This window comes from Rhinolophus hipposideros (assembly GCF_964194185.1).
Source record: "Rhinolophus hipposideros genome assembly, chromosome: 24".
Classification (NCBI taxonomy): Eukaryota; Metazoa; Chordata; class Mammalia; order Chiroptera; family Rhinolophidae; genus Rhinolophus; species Rhinolophus hipposideros.
In genome coordinates this window covers 486,982-506,973 of record NC_138070.1, presented here as the reverse complement: position 1 = coordinate 506,973, position 19,992 = coordinate 486,982, and the positions used below count along the sequence as shown (strand labels likewise).

General features: G+C 60.7%; 2 protein-coding genes across 4 annotated transcripts; one reads left to right on the top strand and one right to left on the bottom strand.

The window, feature by feature from the left end:
• Positions 1-496: 496 nt before the first annotated feature.
• Positions 497-9,586, bottom strand: DDX51 (DEAD-box helicase 51; the record flags this gene model as incomplete). 2 transcript variants are annotated; one of them, XM_081036888.1, is made up of 14 exons in its annotated part: positions 497-1,155; positions 1,262-1,396; positions 1,470-1,533; positions 1,626-1,727; positions 1,811-1,927; positions 1,999-2,114; positions 2,189-2,381; positions 2,507-2,652; positions 2,740-2,848; positions 2,990-3,096; positions 3,186-3,257; positions 3,370-3,515; positions 3,693-3,843; positions 9,146-9,586. In XM_081036888.1, the coding sequence occupies 14 exons, from the start codon at positions 9,584-9,586 to the stop codon at positions 1,129-1,131; spliced, it is 1,926 nt and encodes a 641-aa protein (XP_080893014.1). In that variant the 3' UTR covers positions 497-1,128. The 2 variants fall into 2 exon arrangements, with proteins under 2 accessions (XP_080893014.1, XP_080893013.1); XM_081036887.1 differs by having other exon boundaries at positions 2,507-2,848.
• Positions 9,587-9,705: 119 nt separating this feature from the next.
• On the top strand, positions 9,706-13,974 carry NOC4L (nucleolar complex associated 4 homolog). 2 transcript variants are annotated; one of them, XM_081036886.1, is made up of 15 exons: positions 9,706-9,883; positions 10,024-10,144; positions 10,625-10,731; positions 11,046-11,153; positions 11,465-11,614; positions 11,694-11,793; positions 11,888-11,922; positions 12,246-12,296; positions 12,375-12,486; positions 12,603-12,663; positions 12,872-12,982; positions 13,126-13,286; positions 13,363-13,445; positions 13,632-13,736; positions 13,816-13,974. In XM_081036886.1, the coding sequence occupies exons 1-15, from the start codon at positions 9,770-9,772 to the stop codon at positions 13,933-13,935; spliced, it is 1,539 nt and encodes a 512-aa protein (XP_080893012.1). In that variant the 5' UTR covers positions 9,706-9,769; the 3' UTR covers positions 13,936-13,974. The 2 variants fall into 2 exon arrangements, with proteins under 2 accessions (XP_080893012.1, XP_080893011.1); XM_081036885.1 differs by having other exon boundaries at positions 13,623-13,736.
• The last annotated feature ends 6,018 nt before the right edge of the window (positions 13,975-19,992 follow it).

The window sequence follows — 19,992 nt, the reverse complement described above, 5'->3', positions numbered from 1 at the left end:
GCGCCTGGAGGGCTCACCTGTCCTCAGCCGCGTGGCAGCAGTGTCAAGTCCTTGGCTGACACCCGTCACACGCAGAGGGTCAGGTGCGTCAGAGGCCCACTGGAAAGTGACCACTGCCTCCCCAGATGTTGGGTCCTGGGCAGGCTCTGGCCACTGGCAAAGCCCCGCCATGCCAGCTGAGGCAGTGGCGTGACGGCAAGCAGGAAGTACAACGCGCCCCAGTGTCAGAGCGAGAGCGCACCGGCCCGTCCTGCTTGTCACACCTACAGTCCCACAGATGGACTGACAGGCCTGGAGGCCGGGGGGGCACAAGCCAGAGCCCCCGCCCCTCAGGACTCACGAGCCACAACTGAAACGCTTCTTGGTTTCCCGGACGCCTCACTGCCCAACTCGTGACATGGGCCTGCCCCGTGTCCGCTGGGGCGACAGCCGTGCCCTGGAACCCAGGACCTGCGTCCAGGTGCTTCTGCTGACGTGAATAACGTACTTTCAGGCAGAGATTAAAAAACCAGTTCGTTCTTATTAAGTTTGTCTTAATATTAGCATATAAACTTCAGGAAAGAGCCTTTTTACAATCATTTCAGTTACATTCATGACGAAGCATCTCGTGCTGCGAGCATGTCATATACCCTGGTGGTGACCCCACAGCTGTGTTTCCTGGTCTGTGGTGACACCTGCAAAGATGCTGACACCTTCCGGGTCGGCTATGACAGAGAGGGAAGGTCTCCTACACAATGCCACCTCCCCGCCCACAGGGAGGACTCGGAGCAGCCCATGCCCAGCCACACAGGACAGACGCCATCTGTCAGTTCTGCGGTAGTGCCAACAAGTTTACTAACGCCCCATTTCCAAGAAAAGCAGCTGATCGGAGCCCGACCTTGTGTGCCTTTGACGGTCTCAGGCAGGCCTGGTGCAGCGATGAAAGGTCTTCGTGTCCAGGCGCCCAGCCTGAGGACGTGTGCTGGGGGCGGAAGGCCCCTTCCCAAAACCCGAGGAATCCCTGTCGTTTGCTCACATGTCCAGCAGCCAATACCCAGGATCCTTCTAGAGCGGCGGCTAACCCAGCAGGGGCACACATCTTGCTGCACGGGAAGGTCGCTGGGTCCCATCTGCCCTTCGAGCCCCTGCCTAGGCAGCCTTCTGCCTTCGTTCTTCCTGCAGAAAGACAGGAAGGGGCTCCCCCTCAGTCGTCTGCACCCCCGGAGCCCAGCCCCTCCCGCCCGTGTGCTGTGATGACGCGCAGCCTCAGCGTGGGCCCCACCTTGACGGCCCTCTCCAGCTGGGCCAGGGCCTCCTCGTACTGCGGGACCAGCGGCTGCAGGAGCTTACTGGGCACGTCGTGACGCTCCAGCTCTGGCGCCCCGGCTTCAGCCAACATCTGCAGGAACCTCCTCTCCTAGAGGGAAGCAGCCGAGTAAGAAGGGGCTCCTCCACACCCCCACCCTTCGCCAAGGCCACCACGGCCTGACCTGCACTTTGAGAAGCAGTGTGAAGGCCTGTCCGGTGTTCCCAGCGCGGGCGGTTCTTCCAACCCTGAAAGCAAGCAGACAGCTCCCAAGTGGGTCCCCAGCCCAAGGGGCTGGTGAGGGCCGCCCCACTGCAGTCCCCCTACGGACGGCCCTCACCGGTGCACGTAGGTCCGCAGGTACTGGGGGGCGTCGTAGTTGACCACTAGCTGCACGCCCTGCACGTCAATGCCGCGAGCCGTGGCGTCTGTGCTGATGAGGCTGGTGGGACAAGAAGAGCTGTGGGCTCTGCCCGGGGGGGGCAACAGACACCCCCCGGAGGAGCACCCTGCATGGATACTTACAGCTGAATCTTCCCTTGCTCAAACTGCTTCAAAACCGTCCTCCTGCGGCCAGGCCCGAAGCGGGAGGAGAATTCGGCCACCGTCACACCCCCAAAGGCCTGGACCAGCAGGAAGAGCCTGCATGGGAAAAGCCGTGGTCAGGGCTGGAACCTGCCGGTCTTCTGCCCGTCCCCACCCCCGGGCCTCACCTGTGGGAGTTCTCGCGGGAGTTGGTGAAGCAGAGAACCCTCGAGAAGTTCATGTCCAGGATGAGATGCAGGATGACCAGAGGCTTGGCACGCAGGCTGCAGGGCACGTAATGGTGCTGCGGGCACAGCACAGGGTTGGCGAGGCCCTGGCATGTGGGCCCGCCCCCCCCACACCGTGCACCCCACTCACCGTGAGCCCCACGGGGAAGGTGTACTTCCCACCTGACTCCACGTCTTCGCTGGCGTCTCTGGGGCCCCCGTGAGCCAGCCCCGTGGAGAAGAGCCGGGGCTGGTAGAGGCCAAGCTGCTGCAGCTTCTCGGGGTTCTGGGTCAGGGTGGCTGAGAAGAGCAGCTTCTGCAGTGGCATCTGGGGACAGCAGGTGCTGGAAGAGGGGCAGGCGCTGGGGCAGCAGCCGTGGGCTGGCCAGCCGCCTCCTGAGCCCAGACCAGGCGGAGGGGTTGCTGTGCTCGGGGTGCCCCACCGAGAGCAGAGCTCGGGACCAGGTACCTGGCAGCGGTCACGGCCTGGAGCTGCCTCCTCTGGAGCAGAGCCAAGGGACCTTTGGGCCCGTCATTCGGGAAGGCGGCCGCCACCACCCGCGGCAGCCAGGACTGGTGCATGCTGTCCATCATCCGGTCGGCCTCGTCGATGACCTGTGGGAGCAGGAGGCCTGGGCTCCATCCAGTGGCCGAGGTCGGCAGCCCCGCAGCCCAGCCCCTCTGGGTGGGTGGGCAACCCACCAGGAAGCGCAGTTGCTGGAGGCTGAACCCCGGCGTCTGGTCGATGTGGTCCACCAGGCGGCCCGGGGTGGCCACCACAATGTCAGCCAGGCAGCGGAAGCCGTCGGCTCTGTGGAGCAGGAGAAACTCAGCGCAAGCCCCCACGGACCCTGGTGCCGCTGCCGCTCCCTCGGGCTGGGGGCTCACGTGCCTGGCCCCCCTGCACCGGGCGAGCCCGCTGCCCCAGAGCCCACAGCCCAGCAGGACCTACGTCTTCTGCACGAGGCTCTCCTGCTCCCTGGCCAGCGACTTCTGCCCGGTGACCAGGGCGACGCGCAGAGGGGTGGCATCTGTGTAGATGTTGAACACTTTGTTCACCTGGAAGAGGAAGGGTGTCACTGGCCTGACCTGAGGCACGTCTCAGGGACAAGCACTCGGTCTGACCCCCAGGCCCAGGGTCCACATACCTGCTGGGCCAGCTCCTTGGTGGGCAACACAACCAGGGCACGGACCTGGCACACGACTCGCGGCAGCAGGGCCTGTGGGAAGGAGGGCCGTGGGGAGGGGGCCATGGGGGAGCAGGGCCACCCACGTCAGCAGGCCCGGCTCCCTGCCCGTCTAGCCCGCTTGCAGGTGGGTCCTCACACTCACCTGCACCACGGGAATGACAAACGCCAGTGTCTTCCCACTGCCCGTTGGGGCAGAAACACAGAGGTCACTGGGCTGGTAGCCGCCTCTGCCCACCAGAAACCCGCTGGCCACGCTCTCCAGGACAGCGGGGATGACCGCAGCCTGGACTGGAAAGGGCGGTGAGAGGCCAGTTGGGCAGGGGCACTTGGGCAGGGGCACTTGGGCAGGGGCACTTGGGCAGAGGCCTGGCCGTGACTCTCCCCGAGGGGGCACCGGAGCCGCGAGCAGCGTCAGGAAGGGCCGCCCGTGCAGGAGGTATCCGGCCCCTGGCCAAGGCTGGGTACCTGGGAAGTAGGACGAGATGCCACGTGCCCGCAGCCTCTTCTGCAGGTCAGGGTGGACTTCAGGGATGTCCTCAATGGGCACCAGGTCTTCAGTGACGTTCTTTCCCACACAGCTCGGCTCAGCCAGCCACGCTGGCAGGAAAGGTCGGACCTGCCACAAAGGGTGCGGGAAAGAGGCCAGGCGACCGTTCCTTAGCCGCCTGGCCAGGGAAGCAAGGCCCCAGGAACTGGGCTGAAGGGGCTGCCAGAAGGACACTGACAAGCTTTACCCAGTGCCCTGGTTTCCCCCAACCCACTTCCCACACAGCCTTTTCAGGAACCAGGAAACACACCTGAAGGAGCCACTCCCCTGAGCAGATCCACCTGCGGCCTCCCCTCACACCTGCGAGAACACCCCAAGGCCCCCGAGACCGGGCACTCGCCTGCCCGACCTCATGCCTATCACTGGCTGCAGCCCCGTCACATGACCTTCTACTCCACACCAAGCTCACTGCTGCCTCAGGGCCTCTGCCTGACACACCACTCAAGGGACCTCCACACACGCCCTGACAGCAGTGCCCCGTGCACCCAGCTGCGCCTCTCGCCTGGGTCACAGCAATTGTCATCATCCCAGGGGCCATTAGTGCACGTGTTTCCTGAAAACCGCCTGCTAAGACAGAGACAACCAGCCCAGGAACCTGGTGGAATCTCCCGTCTTGTTCTTAGGTGGGTGAGCGCACAGGATTACATTAGCAAACCGAACTCAGTCGTGCGTTCAAAATATCACACACTGTGATCAAGTGGGATTTGTTCCCTAATGCAAGACTGCTTCAACAGCCACAAACCAACTGACGTGATACAACACATAAAACGAAGGATAAAAACCTTCCATAGATGCAAAAAAAGCATTTGACAAAGTCCGACATCTGTTCGTGATAAAAACGCTGCAAAGCGGGGATGGAGGGTACCTACCGCACCATAATAAAGGCCATAGGTGACAAACCCACAGCTAACGTCATACTCACTGGGGACAAGGTAAAAGCGGTCCCCTGAAGATCAGGAACAAGATAAGGAGGCCCATTCTCACAACTTTTAGTCAACAGAGTACCGGAAGTCGACAAGAAAAACAAATACAGTGGTACCTCGGTTTTCGAACGTAATTCGTTCCGGAAGACCTTTCGAGTTCTGAAATGTTCAAAAACCGCCGACAGCTAGGCCTCAGGATCTTACCCTCAGCGGAAGCCGCGTGACATGTTCGACTTCTGAGGCGTGTTCGAAAACCGAAGCATTTATTTCTGGGTTTACGGCGTTCATAAACTGAAAGGTTCGTCAATGGAGACGTTCAAAAACCGAGGTACTACTTTAACTAGCATCCAAATTGGAAAGGAGGAAGTAAAACTGTCCTTGTTTGCAGATGACATGATACTGTATACAAAGAACCCCAAAAATTCCACCAAAAGCTTTTAGAACTGATAAATGAATGCGGTAAAGTGACAGGATACAAAATTATTCAGAAATCGGTTCTATTTTTATACAATATGGGACCCTCCTCCCCCTCCCTCTTCTCCTCTCTTCCTCCCTGCCCTCCTCCCCCCTCCACAGCAAAGCAATGCAGTGGTTAAATCAGGCAGGTGGGAAAACCCCCTAGAGGAAAACCGAAGCCGAGAAATTGCTAACGCTTCCATGAGACCATCAGCAGAATTTTTCCTGAAAGTACTGACTGGGCTAAAATCCAACCATGTGAACAGCGGCCAGATGAGACAGTGTCTGATGTCTTTACAAGACGTGAAAAGGTTGTGAAACATACTCAGGAATGCCACCACCAGCCTCCGAAATCATCACATGACTCCTTGATCAATTCAGTTTTTTTAAACGGGCTAAACAACTTGTCGCCTTAACAAAATGACATAACCTAGGCTGGGCCACAGTATATAACAATGTAGTCAGACGTCTGGCCATCCGCTATGTAAAACTACTCAAAACAGGGAGCAAAAGTTAGGAATTCACACTCCAACAGTCATCTAACGAGGCCATGAGAAAGCCCGCATCCACGCCTGCGCCACGAGCCTGTTCTTACTGTGAACAAGCTGGCACCCCGAGAAGGACGCTGGAAATTAGCGGGGTCATGAGGAAGAAAAGACGGTGAAACAAGCCGGCTACTCCGAGGAAGGTGGAGACGCCCATCTCCCTGCCAGCGCCCCAGGAGAACTGGCTGTCGCAGACACTGGGCAGGGCTTCCTTAGGGAGTGGGGTCTGTCTCCCCAAACCTCCTCAGCTAAGTAACTTGAGATTTACTCCTGAAACACCAGCAAGGTAAGTCAGACCCATCCCTCGATGCCTAGGAATGGTCTTCACGTTTTCGTTACGATGAAAGGTCTGGTTCTCTACTAGGCTATTTTAAGGGACAAGCTCAGGTTTGGCATATCCCTTGATTCTGGTTTGTCTGGATACCTTGACTTTAAAACCTGGGATAAATGGCTCACTTCATGAGAACATTTTCAAGAACAGCTTCCTAATAATCTCCCTGGCAGACAAATAAATCAAAGAGAGAGACGAACATTGTGTGGCTATAAACACACATAATAGAAAACTAAAAAAGGTCACAAATGGTAATGCAGCGGAAACCCCCTGGCTCCTTGCCCAATGTGTTCTAGTATCTCTTCCCCCCACAATTCTCAACCATGTTTTTGTGGCTGGAGAGGTACGGGTTGGATAATAAAATAAATCAATGGGCCACCTCAAAAGGGACGGCAGGGATAGCTAAATCCGCCAAACACACCGCCAGCACAAGACCCAGATGCTTGGGGAAGCCTCATGGACACCCAGACTCAGGCTTCCTGGGGGATGAGACAACTCACTTGACTATGGTACGGGAAACATTTTGGGGTTCACTGGTACACCCCAATTGCTCCAGGCCATATGCCCTCAATGGCCACACTGCGCCAACACTGACCCTCCATAAGAAATGAAGAGCTACTTGGAGGAACAGGGGCTGGCCTTGGTATTCTGGGACAAGCTGAATTTGTGGCAAACGAAGGAAGTCATTGATTAGAAAAAGATTCTTCATCTAAAATAGTAAACACAGGGGCAGACGGGTGGCTCAGTTGGTTATACAGCGTGAGCTCTGGGCAATGGGGCTGCCAATTCGATTCCCCCATCGGCCAGTGAGCTGCACCCTCTGCAACTAGAATAAAGTCAATGACCTGCCACTCAGCTCCCGGGTGGCCAGATGGCTGTTGGAGCGTGGGCTCTCAACCACAAGGTTGTTGGTTCAACTCCCGTAAGGGATGGTGGGCTGCCCCCTGCATCTAAGACTGAAAGGACAACAACTTGACTTGGATGGAGTTGACAGGTCCTGGGAAAAACACACTGTTCCCCAATAAAGTCTTGTTCCCCTTCCCCAATAAAATCTTTTTTTTTAAAAGAATAAAACAAAATAGTAAACACAGAAGAAATGTTATCCCAAAAAGGGAAAGGATAGGAGACAGCCTGGGAAAACATGAAGCATTATTAGCTCAACAGGTAGAACAGACCCCTCAGGTTACGACAGCTCACGCACAAACCCAACAATGGGAATGGGCCTGCCCTGTATATAACTCCACAAGGTGTATCATCTGTGTCGACCCAAATGGAATCCGAGGTGGCTAGGAAGCCATGGCCGACGACAATGGATGCAGAAGCCAGGCAGACACCAAAGGGAGCCTGACGGTCCTCCTGCAGAGTATGACTGACAATGTTGTATTTTAACAGCTCTGGCATCAGCGGAACCCCAAATGAAAATTTTCAATAGTTCAACTGGCTGGGACTAGTCTTCATAATTCTCAAGTGCTCCCAATGGGAACCAGGTGGACCATATTTAAAAATAACAGGTGGGAACCCAGCTCATTATCAGACTGTGGAAACTAAAAAGGTGAATGGCCACCCCTCAAACTACATGGACACGTGAGTGCACCCCGACCTGGCCTACTGTATCTACCCCAACAAACAATAATACATGCTATACCGGAAAAGGGCATTTTTGTTTGGAGGAACTGCAACCCCCCCCCCATCCTAAGTAACTTCACTGCAGTAACACTAAGTTTATATTAAATGCTACAGGAATACGGTGCAGTGCTGAGATGACAGGCCAAGCACCTTCCCCTGAGGCTAAACTTGTAACAACAGTGACCTGGAAAATCAGACATACTGAGAGATTTTGAACTTACTCCTCCCCATGAAATTGTTTCCATGGAAACTGCTTGCCCAGAAGAAAAATGAGAACTTTCAGGTCAAGAAATGACTAAAAGTCTTCATTCATCTGGCCAGACCTGTCAGAAGACCCAGTAGACAAGGAGGACAAAGCACTGTCAGCGAAGTTAAGAAACATGATGACATGTGTGAAGGCTTCTTGGGTTGGCTGGGACGTTGGCTCGCCTGCCGCACCCTCACCTGACACAGGTCACACCGTTTCCAACCTGGATTACCAGCCTGGATTACGGGGCTACTGTGACCGCGCCTGTGCTCATCCCGCAAGTGTTACAACAGACCTACAGAGGAAAAAGCACCGCACCACAGAGGTGCAAAGTCGGACCACGCCAGCTCGCAGGTTAGAAAGGACCGGGAGCACCTTCCCTTATGAACGAGGCCTGGCTGACCCCACAAGAAGGCCATTTCAAACCGTTCAGGCCAATCGCCAGTTTCCCTGGAAGCCCCTCTGCTGCCCATGGCTCAGAAGACAGGTGCCGCCTACCAACGCTTCCTTCCTAGAAATGAGCCTTCCCAGATCCGTGGGACCAAAGGACAGTCAAACCGGCCACCAGTGCGTCCTCCAGACTGATTTATGATCAGAAGAGAGAGATGGAGCAGGCAAGGGTGTCTGAGCTACTGCTCGCACTTGGTCAGAAGTCAGGAAACTGAATTCCGAAGCAGGCCCTCCCTGGCCTGGCCGCGCCACTCCTAGCGGCGCCGTCACAGCGGCCAGCAGGTCACAGCGGCCAGCGGGTCACAGCGGCCAGCGGGTCACGGCGGCCAGCGGGTCACGGCGGCCAGCAGGTCACAGCGGCCAGCGGGTCACAGCGGCCAGCGGGTCACGGCGGCCAGCGGGTCACGGCGGCCAGCGGGTCACGGCGGCCAGCAGGTCACGGCGGCCAGCGCCTGTTCTTCCCCTCCTGAGGAACACACAGCAACAGGGACTCCCCGACCCTGCCGCCGGCTCCGGTGCTGGACGCGCTCGGTGCCCGCGGATCGTCGCCCCGCTCGCGGGCAGAGCGCAGGCTGCGGGCGCGCGGCGGAACCTCCCGCGTCCCGCGCCTGCGAGCGTGGCCCGGCCGAGCCGAGTTCCAGCCGTTCTCGGAGCTCTGCCCTCCGGAGCGCGCTCACGCGAGGACAAAGGCTCCCACCCCGCACAGGCCCCCGAGCCTCCCCAAGGTAACGACGCCGTCGGCGCCGCGCCGGCCCCCGAGCAGCAGCCGAGCCGCGCCAGCGCGGGCGCTCACCTTCGGCGCCCGGCTCCTCCCGAGCGCGCCCAGCACCAAGGCCTGCGCGGGGGGCCCGCCAGCGGCGTCCGCGCTGCTGCCTGCGGGCGGAAGCGGGGCAGGGGCGGCGTCAGCCTCGCGCGGACCGGGTCCCGGGGCCGCGCCCCCCGCGGGCCCGCCTGCGCCGGCGTCCTCGCCGTCCGCCTTCGGCCGCTTGCTCCGCGGCGCCGGCGGGCTGCCCGGCGTCCCGCTGCTCCGGCGCCCCCGCGCCCTGCGGGGCCGCCGCCGCCGCTTCCCCGCCGACCCCGCGGCCGGCGTGGCCTCCGCGGGCTCCCGCTGCCGCTGCCGCTCTCGCGCCCGGCACTGCAGCCGCTCGAGCAGCGCGCGGGCACGGCCGTCCGCCTCGGCCTCCGCCGCCGCCGCCTCGGGCCCCGCGTACCGCGCCACGTGGAAGAGCGCCATGCCGGCCGGCGCGCCGCGACCTCGGCGGGGCGGAGGCGGGGCCGTGACGTCACTGGCGCGCGGTAGGGCGGCGCCGGCGACGTGGGCGCGGCGCGGTGACGTCAGCGGCGCCCGGCGCGGAGCGGTGACGTCAGTGGCGCGCGGGCAGTGGCGCGGGGCCGGCGGGGCCGCGTGGGGCTGCGCATGGAGCCGGACGGCCGGGCCGACGCGCGCCGGGCGCTGGGCCGCCTGCTGGAGGCGGTGCTGGCGAGCCGCGGCCAGGCCAACGCCGTGTTCGACATCCTGGCCGGGCTGCAGGTGGGGCGCGCGGGCCGGGCTGGGGCGCGCGGGGCTCGCGGGTGGGAGGCCCACGCCGGGAGCGGCGGGCTGGTGGGGCTGCAGTCCCCGGGAGAAAGCCCCGGCGCGGCGGGCGCCCTGCGATCGGCCTCTCCCCGCAGTCGGAGGACCAGGACGAGACCCAGGACGCGGTGCGCGCGTGCAGCCGCCTTTTCGGGGCCTTGCTGCAGCGGGAGGAGCTGTTCGTGGGGCAGCTGCCCCCCGAGGACGCCGTCATGGCAGGTGAGCCCCTGACGGCCCAGGGCCGCGTCTCCAGCAAGGTTGGGGACACACCTTGTCAGCGTGGCGTGAGCCCCCAAAACCTCACCGAGGGGGCGAGGTGCACCGTCCCGCCGTGGGGACGGGTGGTTGTGCTCGGGTGGGTGGCTAGGATGGATTTAAGGCAGACTGAAGAGCGCGTGGCTTTTGTGTGTTGTATACCCTTTGTGGGACTCGGTGGTGTTTAATGCCGGCCGTCAGCACCGTGCGAAGTTGGGGTTAGAGCCCCGATTCTTGGGAAGTCCAGGCCTTGGGGGAAAGTGAGGGGATGGGGACCCTGTCCCTGGGGTGGCAGCCTCTGTCCCTGGCTGGGGCGCGGGGCTGATGCCACCCCAGGTCTGCGGCCACAGTCGGTGCTCAATTCCCTGGTCGGGCTCAGTAGAGCTGGTGTCTGGTCTGGCACGTGGGCACTGACGTGGGCGGCCCACCGCGCCCCACCCACAGGATCCCGGGGGCCCACACGGAAGTACAAGGTGTGGATGAGGCATCGTTACCAGAGCTGCTGCAACCGCCTGGCGGAGCTCCTGGCCCACTCCTCGTTCCAGGTCAAGGTGCGTGTCGGGGCCCTTGGCCCTGCCTCATGCTTGTGCGTTTCCACACGCTCAGCCCTGAGGTTCACTGCACACGGAAGGCGCCTGGGGTGTGCCTCAGGCAGGACTCTTTCCACACTTACCTGTGTACGTTCGAACACTTTCTTCCCTTTCTTGACCAGTTTTCTGATGGGTGGCTCTGTCCTGTCCAATCACCCTAACCTTGTGTTACAGTGCGTATTAGGCCTAAAGGCCAGGAGAACCCTGTGGGTCAGTCTGCAGGGAAGATGACGTGCTGTTGGGACCCTGCAGCCACTTTGCTGTCCTCTTCCTAGGAGCTGGCCCTCAGTACACTCATGAAGTACGTGCAGCTGGAAGGAATGCACCCCCTGGAGAAACCCAAGTGGGAGGGCAACTACCTGTTTCCCCGCCAGCTCTTCAAGGTAAGGGTGCAGCGGGGGGCCCTGCCTGTCTGGCCCTCCCCGGTTCCCTCCCTGACCCAGACCAGGCCCCTGCTCTGCCCAGGGCTCAGGAGGCTTTGGGGACCTCACTGCCCAGAGCAGGGAGGTCTGTGGTGACGCAGGTGGCTGCTAAGTGTGGTGCTTCTGCCACACCCTACCTGCGGGACGGGGACTGCTGTCAGCTCAGGGTCTCCCTGGGCAGTCCCCTGTTCGTCGGGGCTGTGACAGCCTGCCCGGACTCTACTCTGTGAGCTCAGTCCCAGGAGGACGCTCACTGCTCTGCCTGTACCCAGTCGGTGGTGGGAGGCCTGCTGTCCCAGGAGGAGGACCACTCGCTGCTCCTGTCCCAGTTCCGGGAATACCTGGAACACGACGACATCCGTTACCACACGATGCAGGCGGCCTCCGACACCGTGGCCCGGGTCACAAACGGGCACCCTGAGGTGAGCTGGCTGGGTTCCATGCAGGGAGCGCACAGGCAATGGGTGGGTGGAGTCTGGGCGCTCACGCAGGCTCTGGCAGGTGCCCCTCACCTTCTGGAACAACGCCTTCACGCTGCTGGCTTCCGTGAGCCTGCCCCGCCAGGACAGCGACCTCTCCAGCTTCTATGTGAAGCATGCGCGTGAGTGTCTGGGCTGGGCCGGCGGCGAGCAGGGCACATGGCCCGGCACCCTCACAGCCTGACAAGCCTCCGTCTCCTTCCACCTTCCTTGCAGAGCTGTCGGACAAGTGGAAGGTCACTCATCTGAAGGTGAGACATGTGGGGGGCAGGTGGCCTCCCGGGAGAGGCCTTATCCTGGGGTGCTGCCTCTTTCCCAGCTTAGACAAGCCCCAGCATCATGGCACCCAAGGCAGAGGAGACCTGCAGGCACCTTGCTCCCAGAGATCAGGTGGCCTGCCCGGACCTCTCAGCCCCTCGGGGTCACGTGTCCTTGCGGTGAGCCCGTCTGCTCTTGTGCGGCGGTGCGGGAGTTTTGTCAGGGTCTCCAGGGTTCGGGCTCCAGGTGCTCCCACTCACCTGCACCAGGAGTGGGGGGCAGCGTGTGCAGCCTGTACCCCCGTTCCCCCTCACAGGAGCACAGGAAGGCCTTCCAGCTGATGTGGCTCGGCTTCCTCAAGCACAAGGTAGGGCGGGTGGGGGCCCCTGGCCCATGCGGTTGGTGGGGTGGGGCAGGCTGCACCCCAACCTGCGCCTCCCCCCAGCTGCCCCTCAGCCTGTGCAAGAAGGTGCTAGTGGTCATGCATGACTCCATCCTGCCGCACCTGGCCCAGCCCGGCCTCATGATCGATTTCCTGACCCGCGCCTACGACATCGGTGAGCAGGGGACCCTGCTGCGGGTGGGCCCGGCCGGCCAGCGACGTGCGTGCTGGGGGCCCCCGGGGTGGGGGTGCAGGTCGGCTGGGCCTCCACAGCCGTGTGTCTGTCTGCAGGGGGAGCTGTCAGCCTCTTGGCCTTGAATGGGCTTTTCATCCTGATTCACAAGCATAACCTGTGAGTGTCAACCTGGGGACGTGCGGGCCTCTCAATTGCCCTAGCCTTGCCTGTCTGTCCCTGCCTGACCCAGACAAGGCCCTGCTCTGCCCAGGGGTCAGGAGGCTTTGGGGAGCCCACTGGACCTCCCCAGGGGAGGGCCCTGACCTGTCTGCTTGCTGCGTGCTTCCATCCCACGGGCCTGACCCCCTCACCCCCGCACCCCCAGGGAGTACCCCAACTTCTACCAGAAGCTCTATGGCCTCCTGGATCCATCTATCTTTCACGTCAAGTACCGGGCTCGCTTCTTTCACCTGGCCGACCTTTTCCTGTCGTCCTCGTGAGTGTCCGGGAGGGGCAGGGTTCCCAGCTCCCTCACAGCCACAGGGCCTCCTGTCCCCATGGGGCTGCAGCCTGGAGCCAGGAAGGGGGCTGGAGGCTGCTATGGGGGGTACGGGGCCTCACGCCCACCTTCCTGCCCAGCCACCTGCCCGCCTACCTGGTGGCTGCCTTTGCCAAGCGCCTGTCCCGCCTGGCCCTGACGGCGCCCCCCGAGGCCCTGCTCATGGTCCTGCCCTTCATATGCAACCTGCTACGCAGACACCCGGCCTGTCGTGTCCTCGTGCACCGGCCAAGGGGCCCTGGTGAGTGGGTCATGACCGCGATGCCTGCCAGAGGCTGGCGTGCGGACGGCTGGCACACGACTCTTCTCATTCCTAGAGCTGGACTCTGACCCCTATGACCCTGGCGAGGAGGACCCAGCCAAGAGCCGAGCCCTGGAGAGCTCCCTGTGGGAGCTACAGGTGAGGGCACCCAGGCCGCCCCCTTGAGCCACTGCCCCTGTCCCCTTATGCACAGACCTCCTCCTGTCTCCCCACGGCCCCAGGCCCCCACCCCGTCACCCTGCTTTCCTGGGGGAACCCAAGCCTCTGCCCACTGCTTTGCCCATGGAGAGGTGGTGACAGCTCACATGCCCCCAGGCCCTCCAGCGGCATTACCACCCCGAGGTGTCCAAGGCCGCCAGTGTCATCAACCAGCTGCTGTGCCTGCCCGAGGTCAGCATCGCACCGCTCCTGGAGCTCACTGCGTTCGAGGTGAGGGTGCAGGCCGGGCCGGGGGCTGGGGACTCCGGCACAGGGGCCTTGGAGAGCATCCACGCATCTGTCCTTTCAGATGTTTGAGCGGGACCTGAGGAAGAAGGGGCCTGAGGCTGTGCCGCTCGAGTTCATCCCTGCACGGGGCCTGCTGGGCCGCCGGGACGACCTCTGCGCCCAGCACTTCACACTCAGCTGACTCTGGGCGCCCCTCCCCCAAATAAATGGTTTCACAGGAGAGCGACTCAGGTGGGCTGTTGGGCGGGCAGGGGCCAGTCTCCTTCCTGGGGCTGTGCCCGCTGGGACGGCACGTGTGTCTACCAACAGCCGCACAGCCCCCTACACCCGGCCTCTCTTTCCTGTAGCCTGGTGGGGCTTGTGTGGGGGCTGCAGGAGTGGCCCCTCCCTCGGGTCGGCCGTGATGGGCTATGCAGGGACGGCCACAGCCAGCCGTCCCTGGCCAGGCCCTGTGGAGGACACATTTGTCCTGGGTCCACCCTGTGTCCAGGTACATGGTGGGCAGTGAGCGGTGATAAGTCCTGGGTGAGTTACAGGCAGGGCCAGTTCACTGCCATCCGGCCTCCAGCCGAGCACAGCCCCAGGCGCCTCCAGAGCAGGACACATCCACGCGGAGTGTCCAGAACCAATGCCAAGATTGGGGGGCCACAATGGGGGCCTCACAGTGGGAAAGGAGGATGTGGGGCCTCTCGGGTGCTTGTGAAGACAGGTGGTACCCTACCCGTTAGGGGACCGCCCAGGTGAGTCCCTCCAGGTGCCTTGGTGACGGGTTGGCCTCGCCCTCTGGGTGGGCAGCATGGCTTCTTGCTGTTGCCAGCCTGGGTGACCTCCCCGTCCTCAGGTGGCCAACCCATGTCAAATATCAGCTCTTCCAGCTTAACCCAGACACACCCCCTTCCTCAGCACCACACAACCCCGTGGAGACGGGAAGCCTGCCTGACAGACCCACCCCACTCCTGCCACGTCCAGACATGGCGTGCTGCAAGCTGTGCCCTGCTCTGTGAGCCAGGGACACGGGACCCCTCCTTGCACTCTCCAGCATCTCCCCCCGACTGGCATCAGTACCTTGGGGTCCAGCTATAGAAAAACTGAAAGGGTCTGTTCAGTCATCGAGCCAGTGTTGACTTAACACCTACTGTGTGCCTGGGAGTGTCCCTGTCTCATGCTGTGTCTTGTGCCAGGAGATGAATGGGGCTCTGGGTGACTAAGTCACCGCTCCCTACTAACGAACGTGTGAGGACACGCACGGAGCATCCGGGAGATACGGAAGGCGCGTGCACTCAGCTGGCATAGCCGGCTAGCCACGGGCAGTGAGACGTCAGAAGGCGCATTTCCTGAATGTCTGTGGAGCTTGGCGGAAGCTTTCCCGCTGGACTGGCTGGTCCTTGCCCTGCCGGCACCCGGCTCCCCATCACTCAGCTTGTCCCCTGCTGAAGGTCATGGTCCCTGTGCCTCAGCCATGCCGTCTGCTGTGGGCTGGTCGGGTGCCGTGCTGCATGGAGAACTGCTCCGTAAGCACTCGACATGGAGCTGCGACGGCACAAGACTCGTTCACTTGGAGCCAGGCTTGGTCTCTGCTGCTCAGACGGCTGGAATCCAGGCTGAGGTCCTTTCTGACTAAAACAGTCCAAAAGGTTCTGGAAGACTTCAGCGGGGTCTGCCAAGGGACAGGTGACAAGGCTGTTGTAGCTGCTTGCATGGCCGAGGTGGAAAGCCACCAACAGCTCTGCAAGGGCAGCGGTCCCATGGGGCCCTCGGGCCGTTTCTGTGTGAGGTCTTTACTGCCTTTGTGCCACTTGCAAGTCCTGGGCACCATGCAAACGATTCCTGTCCTGGGATGTGCAGATGACCTTGGTCTGCGGGACGGACACGTGTCCCTCGCAGGTGGAGAGTCTGCTTTGCATCAGTTTGGGGCGGTCCTGCTGGATAACTGGCCAGGGCCTCTGCTTTGGTCCCATCAAGAGTGGGTCCTCTGTCCAGCTGCCCAGGGATGCCTCCGCCTCCAGGGTGCCCACCCTCACTGCCCTATCTAGGCCTGTGAAGTCTGTCTCCGCCATGCAGGGCCCAGCAGAGGGTCTCAGGATGGGAGATGGCACCGGGGTGTCCTTGTGCACCCCAAGGCTCTGTGCCACCCACCGGGAGCAAAGGGAGTTGCCACTGAGCAAATGACAAACGTGCCTTCTCAGAGCTCAGGCCCCACGTGTCACGTGGAGAGAAGCCAGGCTCTGATAGCTCCTCATGCGTCTGGATCCAGCTGTGCCTGAAGTGGACCCACTCCTTCCAAGAAATGTGACGATGCTTAAGTCCTGTGGTTCCGGGCTCCCCAAGACGCCAGGTGCAGCGATTGGCTGGTAGGACTCACGGCTCAGCAAAGCCTACGATGACAATTTGCAGCTGAGGTCACTGGTCATCGGCGTGGGGACAAGCCAGCCCCATCCTCAGCGCTAGTCTGGCCGTGAAGGGCCCAGTGGGGCTGGACCATCTCCCTGTCCCTCCCAGTCCTCAGAAACCTTGCTGCTGTGTCCTGGGTGTCCCTGGCGAGGGCTTGGGGTCAGCCTGGACTGGAGGGGGGATGACAGGCAGGGGGCATGCGGGTTTTCAACACCAACGTCTTGCTCATTCTTGAACTGCTCTGAGCCCCGGCCTCGTGTAAAATGGGTCAGAACAGCTCCTGCCCACAGGTCTCTGGGCAGTCAGGGACCCGAATCCCTCAGGACAGAGCCTGGCGGGAGCAGCTGTGGGGTCCCGGGAAGGCGGGTGCTAAGATGGAGTCAGGAGCACAGGACTCCCCAGCTGGAGGGAGAGGGCATGGGACTGGGACCCCCCACTTGGCCACAGGGAGCCTCAGCAAAGCTGGCCCAATAGAGGGGTCCAACCCCTTCGGGTAGGAGGTGGTTGGCTGCTGACGGTGCTCACTGACCTGGGGTGTGCCCGCCCCAGGCGTCATCCTCCGGGAAGGCACCCTCGGAGCTCCCCATGGTCCAGCCCCAGGAGGCGTGTAAGCTTGTCTGAGGAAAAATGTCAGCCAGACATTTCTGCCTGACGTGTGAGCAACCTCGGCTCTTCCCCGACCAAGGAAGCAGTGTTCCCACTAATGTAGCTGTTTAGCTGGGAAATAAAATCTAATGCTTTCTCATAAAACACTCCTGGCGATTGTTGGCAGGCAGGGCTCCCAGAGGCCGGTCAGGGGGTCCATCTGGGCCTGAGGCCTGTTCAGCTGGGGTGCAGTGGGGGCCTCCCCGCTCACTGTGGAGGGAGGGCCAGACCTCCCAGAAGCAGGGAGACTGGGACCCTTGCAGGAAGGTGGCGTCGCCCAGTGAGAAATGCTCCCAATGGTCTGGCAAAGGCTGTGGTCTTGGGGAGGGACCAATGGAGTCACATGTCACAGCCCTGGGACTGCAGGACCAGGGGAGGGGCAGAGGCCAGGAGCACTTGGGGTGCAGGGTGCCCTCTGTCCGGTGGATGGGTGGGCTCAGCAAGCTGTGAGTCCCCGAGAAGCCACTGGGTGGCCCTCAGGCTAACTACAGGTCTGGCTTCCTGGAGCCGGTTCTGTGTGTCCAGCGCACAGCCAGGGCGCTTGCACTTACCTCAGAACCGCTGGGCACGGGGAGTGTGGCCTCTCGGAGGGAGGCAGGTAAGGCTGGCTCCTCGGCTGTCCTGACGGATGCTGGGCCCTGCAGGTCCTACAGGAAGCTGGTGGCCAGGTCGGGAGCAGGACGAAAGCTTCTCAGCCAGGTTCCTGGGGTGATCACAGGCCGGCACAGCCACCCCAGCCCACTGTCCTGGACCAGGCTGGGGCCCCCCAAGCTCGCCAGGCCTCCATACTCTGCAGGGAAGGGCCCAGTGCTGGTGGAGTCCCCGTCCCCTCCCACACGAGGTGCCTGGGCCGTATCTTCCCCTCTCCTGGGCTCACTGCTGAGTGGTGCACTTTCATTCCTGAACTGTCCCCTCACCTTCAAGTACCGGTCGTTACTGGCCCTCACAGACCTGTCACAAGTGCCGGGACAAATCTATGGCTACGGTGCATCTTCTGACTGGGGAGTCCCTCAGCCCGTGTGGTCAGCAGGCCTCTGCTGGGGCTGGAGCAGGACAGCAGGTGGGGGGTTGAGGGCCCTGGGCCCCCGGTGGAGACGTGATTGTGCACGACACTGGTTTAGTGACCTAACCGCTCATGCGCTTAAACAGCGGGCGCATCTGCGAGGGCTACCACAGACCTGCTCTGACCGCAGGAAAGTCACTCTGGCGGCCAGCAGGGACAGATGCAAGGGGGTGGGCAGCGTCTCTGTGGCCTGGGCCGGATGGATTCCCAGCGGGAAAGCGTCGCACCTGGAGTCCTGCTGTGAGGACCTCCTCCGGGGCCACAAGCCCACTGTCACGCCCGGCGGCCCTGCAGTCTGGTGGCCCCGTGCAATCAGGCGAGCATGTGCTCAGCTCACCAGGTGCCAGGCAGAGCTCTTTACTTGGCACAAGCCCCCATGTCCAGACCTCCCACCCAGCACGTGTGCCCAGTTCCACTGAGTAAGGAACTGTATCTCCTGGGGTTGCCAGGAACACTGCAGACCCCAAACCCAAAATCCAACTTCCTCTTTCCATCTCCAAGTTGCCACCCACTGTGGCCTAAGGGACCATAAAGACCCCTCCACCTCCTGCTCTCACGCTGGGACCTCCAGTCCCCAGCAGTGGCCCAGAAGCAGGCAAGGCCACCCTTGCAAAAGGTCTGATGTATTGTTCCCTGTGCAAACCCCATCAGTGCCTTCCTGTGGCCCTTGAACAAATCCCAGCTCCTCCCTCGGGCTGCCTAGACCCTGTGTGACCGGCAGGCCCCACTGTCACACAGAAGCTGCACAATCACAATAACATCTCGAAATGGGGCATCTGCTGACTCACTTCTTGGCTCTTTGTACTGAGGTCCAGGTAACAGGTGATCTGTGCTTGAGGCCCACGGCTGGGAGCTTCCCAGTGAGTGGGGGCTCCTTCCACCTCAGAGTGGGTTCTCAGAGTGGGGTCCCAGAGCAGCGTCAGCAGTGCCTGGAACTGCTTGGAAGTGCCAGTTATTCTCATTTCAAGGAATTTTCTAATTGTGGTGAGAACACTGAACTTGAGAGCGGTGTACTTCACAACTGGTACAGTTCAATGCTGTTCCCGTGGTTACAGCATGTCTATGTGACAACGTTGTCATTCCCAGGTTCTCTGTTGAGAAGAGTCGGTCACGTATCTGGCCCACGATCCATCTGATTTCTTTCTTCTGATTTGTAGATGTTCGTTATGTGTTTTAATATGGTTCTTTATAATATATAGTAAAATACCTTTTGTATCCTAAGATAAAAAAGAAATGCAAATTCTCAGCCCCACCTGGTGGAAACCCCAGGGTGGGGCCGGCCTCTGCTCACAGGAGCCAGCAGAGGGGTCTGTGGCGCCCCCCTCTCTCCCCTCCCCTGCTCCCAGGGCCAGCTCGGGCCTCTCGACCTCTGAGGATGGAGCCTGTCTGGGGTGGGGACCACAGTTTAACGGAGAAATGTATTAAGAGGCTTCACTGAGTCTAAAGGGTGGTGTTGGGCAGACGTGAACTTGCTTTTCCTGTAACTAAGGACATTTCCTAAAGCAATTACTCTCCATTGTCTGGGGATAGACAGGGAATTAAATTACAGGGCATCGTGAAGGGGGCTGCAGGACGAGCAGCAGGCCTGGCACTGTCGTCTGGCAGGAGAGGGCAAGTGGAGAGCAGCCTGCATATGACGCTGGGACACCAGGACGCCCAGGAGCTGGGACTGGTGGCTTTGGCTGGTCACAAATTATCATCTGCCTCTGAGGAGCAAGGGGGGGGGGTGGCGAATCTGGGGGCCTGAATAGCCAGGCCCTGCTCTGAATCACAGGTGGGAACATGTCAAGGACCCAGAAGGGGCTGCCCAGAAACCCCACCAGGCAGGAGGCTTTGGTGACACACAGTGGACACCCCCAGCTGCCAACGGGCCTGAGGGGGTCCCTTTGGATCCCTTCAGCACAGTAGACCCCGGGGGCCCCCCTCCACTCACCCCGATTTAAAAACTAATTGTTTTTTGTTATAGAATAATATTAGAAATACTATTATGGAATAACTATATAAATTATAACTATAACTATTATTTTAAATGAGTAACATAGTTGTTATGATATAATTATTCACTATAAATATAAAATCAATACATACTACTTATTAGTTATAGTTATTCATTATAGTAACTAGATAATAATGAATAAA